We start from the raw sequence: 10,026 nt of genomic DNA, 5'->3' as shown, positions 1-10,026 counted from the left end.
TTTTGACGCGTTTGTTGTTACACTCTTGATGTGTCCTATAATCCTTCCTGCTTGCAACGAGTCAAACCTTGGAGGAATCAACAAACACTTGGAGTCCAACAACAATTGATGTCATGTCATCAACTCGAGGATCTTTCAGAAAGAAACGCACAAAAAATCTTCAACTCTCTCATTGTGCTGCTCTCTCTTTCTTCACATGATCACTACTTTCTACACTCACCCGTGAAAATAACAAGTTGTAGAACCATACATTCAAAATTTCAACATTCCTTTTTATTTGTAGATTATTACACCATCACCACCAAACACTCTCAACACAACTCAAATCTTATAACAACAACAACAATTTAAATCATTGAAATGGGTGGCACTTCAAGTCGATCCACTCACTCTCTCACGAACAGTAATAATAGTCCTCATCATCGAGAGGATCATCATCATGCTCGAGCTCGTACGACTCGTGGTGGCGGTGGCGGTGGCGGAACAGGCATTGGAGGCTTCTTCTCAAGTACTTCTTCTGCTCTCTCACGTGAAGAACAAGAACAATCGACCATTCTCCGAAATGGTAAACATGTCGAGAGAGGTTATGTCTTACATTTAGGAGAACGCTACTTTAATGAACGTTACTTGATTCGAAAGAAAATCGGAGAGGGTATGAATTCTGATGTCTATGTTGCTCTCGATCAAGAATTGAATGAATATGTTGCTCTCAAAGTCATTCCTGTTCATTCTGGAAAGCAAACACGAGAACAAATTCTCAATGAAATTGAAATTATGAGAAAATTGAAACATGAAAATATTGTACAATTGAAGAATGTCATGACTCATCAGGAATTTATTGGAAATATGAGTTCAATTATGAGTTATGGAAGTAATAGTAGTAGTAGTGGTGGTGGTGGTTCTAATGCTTCTTATTTAAATAATAATAATTACTATTACAATAATAATCATTTAAATCATAATAATAACCATCACATGAATCACACAACACTTGATCCCATTCAACGAATACAACAACAACAACAACAACAACAACCAACTCGATCATCACCCATAACTTTAGAAAAATGTGAATATATTGTCATTGTGAGTGAATATTGTAATATGGGTAGTATTGGAGATTATTTAGAAAAAGATTTACATTTAAAATTACCCATCTATATTCTATTGAAATGGATGATTGAATTAATTGATGTATTATATTATTGTCATGTTGAAAAACAAGTCATTCATAGAGATATTAAACCCTATAATATTTTATTAAGTAATGATGCATTATCACCACACTATGTCTATTCCAAGTATATCAAACAAGAGGAAGACTATGATGAAGATGAAGAAGAAGAGGATGAAGAGGATGATCATTTTGAATCAAAAGTACAGAATGCTAAATGTCACCAATCCAATGATGAAAAATATTCCAAATATCCATCTCATTCAAACAATCATCATTTAAACAATCATTCAAGCAATCATCATTCAAACAATCATCATTCAAACAATCATCATTCAAACAATCATCATTCAAACAATCATTCCAATCATCATACTTCAACAGATCAATTCTATGATTCCTATGAATATATTAGTGTGAAATTAGGTGATTTTGGTTTATCCAAAGCAGTTCAATCAAATATGGAAGTTTCATTACAGAGTATATGTGGCACACCTCTCTATTGTGCAAGTGAAATTGTATTTCAAAAAGGATATTCTTTCAATGTAGACATTTATTCATTGGGTGTCACTTTATTTGAATTATTCAGTGGACATTCTCATCTCACATTTCTAAAAATAGTTTTACAAAATTATAGACCCATCTCGACACTCTATGACTCGATCATGTTAAATAGTATTCGAAGATTAATAGGAATGATGATTGAAAAGGATAGTACTAAACGATTAACCTCTGAACAATTGATCGTGCATCCAATTATTCATGCTTATCGATGTATTGTCAATTATGTCAAGAATGATCGTGTTGCCTTGAATCCATCGGATGCAATGATCATGGATCGGTCTCATCACAAAAACATGGATCAGCATTCAAAGAAGACGAGTAGTGGGACAAGCAATGGTACAAGTATGAATCATAGTAGGAACAATGGTACTCCTAATAGTATTCCTAATTGTATTATACCTAATAATACTCCCAATAATACTCCCAATAATACTCCCAATAGTATTATACCTAATAATAGTATGAACAATAATGACCATGCCAAAGATGAATCATCCACTCCTTCTTTCCAATCTTCCTATCTCTCTCAATATATTCAAGTATTTATGGAAATTATCATTTATCTCAATATTGAACATGATTCTGATATCAAAATGAAGAATTGTTCCATTCAGAAAATTCAAGAATTATTTCAAAAAGAAGAATCAAAATCAATTATTTTACAGTATATACACAATTCCTACAAGAGAATAATGCAAATGTTATGCACCATTGATAAGACGAATCAACCATGGATTTGTAATTTTATTTCTCACATTTTAATACCATGTATTGAAAATGATCATGATGAGAGATTTTTATTTATCAAATCTTGTATCTCTCAAATGCATTATTTATTTAGTAGAGGGAATACAGTCATACTCAAACGATTATTTACAAATGTGAGAGGAGATTTAGTGAGTGACTCGGATTGGAAACAAATGATTTCTCAACATGGATACAAACATCCCAAGAATGATGATGTGATACCTTTCGATGATGTAAAATTTAGAGATTGTTTAAGTGAAATGTTGTAGAAATGTTGTAGAAAGCTTCTGAATCCTTTGAAGATTTTATTATTCATTGATCTCACCTATTGAGAATTCTGACTTGCCAAGTAATTACCTCTTTCTTCGACCCTTTTTCAAACCTTGTTTTTGACCAATTCGACGCCATCTTTCATAAATGGTACGTCTTACTTCATAAGGCAACGCTAATAATTCTTCCTTCTTGGATACGCGATCCATGAGTGTTGAAATAAATGATTCACATGCCAATCTCAATGTCACTTCATGATAACTTAATGCCAAATTCATAACATCCCATACATTCGAATCATCTATTAAATCAATGGCAATCGATCGAGCACACATGGATAATTCTGGCATTTCAAATAAATTGCAATTCAATAATGTTGCAAGACAATTATTTCCATTCAAATGAATTTGATCCGTATAAAAGTATTGAATGATATTTTCCATCACTGGAAATGAATATTCTTCATCCATTTCAACCACTTCTGAATTAGCTTCATACATTCCTCCTGTTACAAACACTCTTGAGAGATAGGGTGAACGTGATAAGAATAATCGATGTGAACTAATACAAGTAGTATTATTACCATTGCTACGACTTGTACTTGAGGATGGAGAAAATACTAATTGAATATCACTTTCTAATTTGCTTTCATAGAGTCTTTTCAAATCAGACATGTATTGTTGATATCCTTCAACACATAGATTCATATTCATTTTATATTCTCGATCAAATAATTTCAATAAGAAGGGATAATGAGCATTTGGAGATACAAGTTTTGAATATTCAAGGAATAAATGAACATCCTCATTCAAAATAGTGTGAGTGTTTATCAAAGTAGTTGTAGTAGGAATAGTAGGTAAAGCAGTGGTAGTAGGAATAGTAGGTAAAGCAGTGGTAGTAGGAATAGTACTAGTTGCTGTTGTTGTTGTTGCAGTTCCTCCATGACTCGTAGTTGTTGCAGTTCCTCCATGACTTGTATGATCATGATTCAATTTCACTTCTCCACTATAAATAAAATTCAAATACAATTCAAAAATCTTTTCATATCCTAATGCTACTCTCACCAAAGGAATGGTGTCACACATGTCATGAGTTGGAAATGTGATATGACCACCCATAAACTCACTTCTCTGTAAGGTTTCAGTTGAATCCAATATTTGTTGATATAAATATGGACATCTTGCAGCAATCACACATTTATGTGCTAATAAATAATGAGATACATCACTAAATGTTTCATCTTGTAATTTAAATGCAACATCCACAAGATAATTTTCTTGTTTTCGTTGCAATAAATAATTTCCAACAAATTGTTTGGATGCTCCCATTTCATACATGTGCAGAGGAGAGTAGGTGAATAGAGAGGATGAGGATGGATGAGTGGTATTTGTAGTAGTAGTAGTAGTAGTAGTAGTAGTAGTATTTGTACTTGCACTTGCACTTAGACTAGCACTAGGTATGGATACAATATAATTGCAATTTTGAATGAGAATGGGTGCTGATGAACAAGGACTAGTTGTGATATGACCCTTACGACTAGAATCTCGATGACTCTCTTCATGCAATGGAATGATATCATGTATCATACTCCATGTATTTGTAGTCAAATCTAATTTAAAGGATTGAGTGGTGATCATGTTCGAGATTGGAGTAGTACTACTTGTTGTTGTTGTTTTTGGATCTTTCAGTATATCATCCATGGATGATTCATTCTTCATCCAACATTTCAAAATTAAATATCGTCCTGTATGGAATAATAGAGAAGATAGGCAATGAATAGGAGAAGGTGGTATCAATGAATCAATAATAATTTCATTCCACTCTTTGGTATGGCTATCATAACTATACAAATCATTTAAAACATTTCCATTTTCATCAATACCTCCATAAATGTACATGACAGAAGCAGAAGAGCACACCGAGTGAGAATGACGAGCACATGGCCATGAAATATTGGTTGAATATTCCTTCTTTTCAATTTGTTGAATATGTCCAGGATGATAGGGATCATATTTAATCACATAGAGATCACTACTCACATGATTATGTCTGCGAGTAGTAGTAGTAGTCTTTTGAAGAAGAATACCCTCTTCTCCATGATGGTGGTGGTGATTTGAATCATCATACAATTCAATTCCTCCAAATAGTAAAATATCACCACATACACATAAAGAATAATTTCTTCTTTTAGAAATAAAGTGAGTCGCTTGATCGAGTGCAATATCAAAAGATATTTGATCTGGATCATGAATATGATTAATCGTATAAATCACCATAGCGTTTGGATTGTATTTCAATGGACGTGTCTGAGTAGGAGATGATATCATGTATTGATAATCTAAATAATCATCTTCACTCAAATAAGAGTCACTGGTGAATATAAAGAGTGAATGACCTGCTTTCACCATTTTCGAGTTGGTACTTATGGATGGACGAATCATTTTAACATGACCAATTTGACGTTGTTTTCGAATGGTATTCATCATGATCTCTTGATTTGACGACGTCGTTTTGTTATTTCTAGTCATCCAACTCACTCGCTCCATATTTTTAAAAGCTATCAATTTCTCTGCATTCATATCCATACAAAATAATTGAACACTTGACAAGTCATTCCATGTGTCATGATCACGAGAGGTGTATGACTTTTTGAGACTACCACCATGACCACCACCATTACTACCACCAATACTACCACCAATACTACCACCAATACTACCACCACTATTATTCCAATCATTGGCTACATTAAATGCATGAATATTCAATACATAGATTTTACCAAATTGTTCATTTTGACAAGTAACAAATTGATCACTTGTAAAAATCATATTTCCATCATTAAATATTGAAAGATACTTTTCAATATTCTTTCGATTCGACTTTTCATAACGAGGAATCTTGATCAATTCATCGATGGCATCTTGAATATCAGAAAAACCATAATTAAAGATTTGATTTTTTTGATCATTAATAATTTCAAAATTCATTGCTAAATCTAATACTTTTTTAGTATATTCTGCACTGAATTGATAGACTTCAATGGATTTTGGTAGAAAGGATCGAGTCATAATTTTAGAATATGAAATTGGAAAATGAAAATTAATTTCATCCAATAATTTGATAGATGATGATGTTGAACTAGAAGAACTATCATGATGATGGGTAGGATCTTTCATGACACTCAATTGGTTCTCTACTGATAACGTGTCATGTTTCTTGTGATTATCATGATCCACCGTCTTGGAAATGAGAGAAGGTGCAGTCGTAGTGGTAGAAGTAGTTCTATTCTTTTTTCTCTTCTTTTGTTGCTTTTTTAAAGATTGATATTGAATGGGTATTTCAAAGGCACGTGCCAATGAGGATGCTGAGGATTCTTGATCTTCTGCTTCGGGAACATGCAGTGGTTCATCATGCACTAACATTTCATCAGTTTTTCCATCCCAAGATGATTCATGGTCGTCATGATCACTCTGATCTGACACCTCTTCAGGATACACAGAACATAAAAGAGAAGAAGACGAGAAGGATTTGGACATTTTTTTTTGGGTCAAGTCTCAAATGTACATGAGTTCATGTCAAAGTGTGAGTAACTCGTTTCATCAAATTCCAGTTTGAAGCACGTGTTTGCAATTATATATTGTCAATACGAAAGTCAACAACAATGACCAGGTCTTTTCAAGATGTACATCTTTAATAGTTTATAGAACCGAATCAAAATTCTTCTTCTTGAAATTCTTCAATTTGGTTTTCACCGAGTCCACCAAACTATGGTTGCTGGTCTTGGATGTTGGTCTTTCTCTTCCATGCTTTTCATAGATGCGATCGAGTCTTGTTTTTGAGCGATGAGGAGTAGTTTCTACAGGCTCTTGATCGTCATCTTCTACATTTCTTTCATTCAATAAATCTTGATGAATTTCAAAATGATCGAAATGATCCTTCTCTTGAGGAATCTCATCGATGGCCTCTTCTTCATCCTCTCTTCTCGATTCCTTACTATCTAAATATATTTCTTCAAGTTTATCAAAAGAAGTTGAAATTTTCTCAACTGCAACATTTTGTAATTGTCTCATCTTTCTTTTTCTTGCTCTTTGAAGAATTTCACGACCTTCCAACACGGTTTCATCATTGATAGTAGAACTTGTATAATTAAATCTTTGAATATTACATAAAGTTCCACATCTCTCAATTAATTTAAATAACGTAATAAATGCAACGACAATAATGAGAATTGGAAAATAGTCAACAATGAAACCTCCCAATACACCAAAAATTCGTAATCCATCCAATCGAAGTGCTCCATAAATAGTATAGTATGCAACACCATCATCTGGATCAACACCAACCATCTGTGTGAGTAGTAGTAGAATGTCAAAAAAGAGTAGTATTTGTCAAAGAAAGTGAATATAAAAGTGAATATGAAAGTGAATATGAAAGTGAATATGAAAGTGGCCATCATCATCATTAAAATCCATGAAATGTTGTCATAACTATTTTCAAAACACACAATCCGATTTCTTACCTGTAAAAAGTTAAAGCACATACTAGGAATTGCTCGACATAGGAAAATGCATGTATAGAATAAAGTATATGCATCTATAGTAAGAGAACATTCCACCATGATGATATTATAATATATATACATCATAATAATATTTACCATCATCATATTTACCATCATCATATATACATCAATCACAATATATACCATCATCATATTTACCATAATAATAATAATAATATTCAACAACAACTCACTTTCAACTCTCAATATACTTACCTGTATGATGAGGTACCATTTGGAATATATATAAAATTCTCACTCGATACATGGCAAAAAGAAGTATTGCCAAAATCAATGATAAAATTCCCAAAGACACAAATTGAATGGCAAACCGATCTTTCATGGACATGATGATGAGTTCCAAAATAGATAATCTTAAATGTTTGGTAGCATGAATATTCTTAAAGAGTGGAGTAAATTCACACCACATTAAAATTAATCCAAAAGGAATGAATAAAAGTACTAGTAATTTCAAAAAGAAGGATCTCAAATAGGTTCGATAGATCCATTCAGGTTTCTCTAAAATCTTTTGAAGAAATTTAGGACGAGGACTACGAAACACTGAGACAATTCTCTTTTCAGAATGATTCGATTTGGATTCAATGATATCTTGAAGAATGAAGGCTTTTCTTTGAAGATGTTTCCATTGATATTGTTTGGAACTGAATTCACGAATGGCTATTCATATATTGAACCATATGTAGAATGTAAAGAATTTAAACATCGTGTGTATATATATATATGTGCAATATTATTTCATCATGAATGTGTGTATATATATATATGTAATATTGAATCATATGTAAAGAATTCAATGTATATATAACGTATATATAAATATATATATATATATATAATATTCAAAATCCCATCACATTGATACAAACCTTTTTGTAATAATCGATGAATTTTCACACATTGAGAACGACTTAATTCTTCAATATTGGATGGAATTAAATTGAGATCACCCTCTCTCAAAGTACTTTGTCTTGCTTTTTTCAATAATTGAGGATGATTATCTGTGACTTGTTGAACTGTTTTCATAATTCGATCTAAATTTTTACGTTGTTTGTGATGAGATTCCACTTTTCGATCCAATACTTTACAAATACTTAAATATTCTAATAATTCATCTTCTAAATCTTCTAATTCTTCTACAATGGTTGGTGTTTTAAATTCATAGAGTCTTAATTGACGTTCATCATTACTCATATCTAAAATAGAACGAGGAAGACCAACAAGTCCATATCCAATAAATCCAACCAATAATACTAAACCATAAATGTTGGACAAACTCAATCCTAAACCTGCTATTAAATCCAATGAAATAATTTGTGCATGTTGTGGATCTTGTAAATTAGAAATGGCAATATATAAACAAAATCCACCCAATGCAATACCACCCACTAATAACATGACTGAATAGGTGATAATGTTATCGAGAATGGCACGTAACCATCGAAAAATTGCTAAAAATTCACCAGTATATAAATAACTTTGAAACACTGGAAGTAAAATCCATGAGAGAATTTGTAAAGACCAATAAATAAATCTCCACAAGACGACCAATGCAGGATCAGCTAATTGTTTCTTATTTAATTTACCACTTGAAATGGCCTGAGATGGGGGTGGGGTGTGTGTATTGGGGTGTGTGTGGGTGTGTATGTATTGGGTGAGTGTATTGGGGTATGTATTGGGTGTGTGTATGGGGTGTGTATGGGGTGTATTGGGTGAGGGTATGTATGGGGTGTGCGAGTGAAAATTGAATATTGAATGAATGAATGTATGAGTGAATGCAGTGAAGTCATGATTTCCAATAGTTGGTATATGATGAAAGTGTCGCGTGCTTGGACTACTTACACTTGCCAAATCAATACAAACTAGTGAAACTGCAGTAAATAACATTAAATAAGTAATTAAAAGAGGAATGTACAAGAACCATGGAAATGGATTGGATTTGGTATAAAATCTCAAAATGAGAATGGAGAGAATGGTTCCGATCACAAGAGTGAAGGCTAAACTCACAAAGAAGAAGGCATCCATTGAATGTTGAATGGAAGGAAGAGTACCATTGGTGTTATTGTTGTTGGTTTGATTTGAAAGTAGCGTCTCGAATATTACTCCTATCATGTTGGATGATGACAGGAGGATGTGCTCATCGGAGGAGGACGAGAAGGGTCGAATGGGAAGGAGAGATGGGGTGGTTGGTAATGACATTTTTTTTTTGATTGCCAATAGAAATGGGTTGGAAAGGAAATCGATCAGATTGCAACGGTGTGTCTGCAACGCTTATTGAAAATGTTGGCGACATGATCATTTCTTTGAAGTTTTAAGGAATTAGGAGTACAGTATTAGCTTGTCAACAAAAATCTTTTTACAAAACTTACGTGAAAAGGGATCAAGATAAATCCAGTTCCTAGATTCAACGAAGGTCTATGGGACCTGTGATTTGAAATCTGTACTGAGGGATTTGCGTACTCTATGCACTCAGTGTTGGGATGAACCTGTTACGAAAATTCTGGGATCCGTTCTTTTCAATTCCGTGAAATAAGGCAGGACAATAAATCCATCATTACATCATAGATCTCTGAAATTCTCTACGCCAATGTGTGAACGGAGTTGTTATACTTGGCACCTTACACCTTACACTTCGTGTCAGTGCTGTTTGAATTTGACACGTGAGTGTCAAATGTATGAAGTGCAGTTC

The 10,026-nt window shown here is 33.1% G+C and overlaps 3 protein-coding genes across 3 annotated transcripts; 1 reads left to right on the top strand and 2 right to left on the bottom strand.

The window, feature by feature from the left end:
* Positions 1–360: 360 nt before the first annotated feature.
* Positions 361–2,754, top strand: C9374_002296 (uncharacterized protein; the record flags this gene model as incomplete). The annotated part of the gene is made up of 1 exon (XM_044691698.1): positions 361–2,754. One exon carries the CDS (start codon positions 361–363, stop codon positions 2,752–2,754), a length of 2,394 nt encoding a protein of 797 aa, XP_044550544.1.
* Positions 2,755–2,838: 84 nt separating this feature from the next.
* On the bottom strand, positions 2,839–6,294 carry C9374_002295 (uncharacterized protein; the record flags this gene model as incomplete). The annotated part of the gene is made up of 1 exon (XM_044691697.1): positions 2,839–6,294. One exon carries the CDS (start codon positions 6,292–6,294, stop codon positions 2,839–2,841), a length of 3,456 nt encoding a protein of 1,151 aa, XP_044550543.1.
* Positions 6,295–6,456: 162 nt separating this feature from the next.
* C9374_002294 (uncharacterized protein) lies at positions 6,457–9,536 on the bottom strand (the record flags this gene model as incomplete). The annotated part of the gene is made up of 5 exons (XM_044691696.1): positions 6,457–7,104; positions 7,278–7,351; positions 7,536–7,997; positions 8,207–8,936; positions 9,180–9,536. The coding sequence occupies 5 exons, from the start codon at positions 9,534–9,536 to the stop codon at positions 6,457–6,459; spliced, it is 2,271 nt and encodes a 756-aa protein (XP_044550542.1).
* Positions 9,537–10,026: the final 490 nt, after the last annotated feature.

Source organism: Naegleria lovaniensis (assembly GCF_003324165.1).
Source record: "Naegleria lovaniensis strain ATCC 30569 chromosome Unknown tig015, whole genome shotgun sequence".
Taxonomy (NCBI): Eukaryota; Heterolobosea; class Eutetramitea; order Acrasida; family Naegleriidae; genus Naegleria; species Naegleria lovaniensis.
The sequence above is the reverse complement of the archived record's forward strand: the minus strand, read 5'-3'. Positions and strand labels throughout refer to the sequence as shown.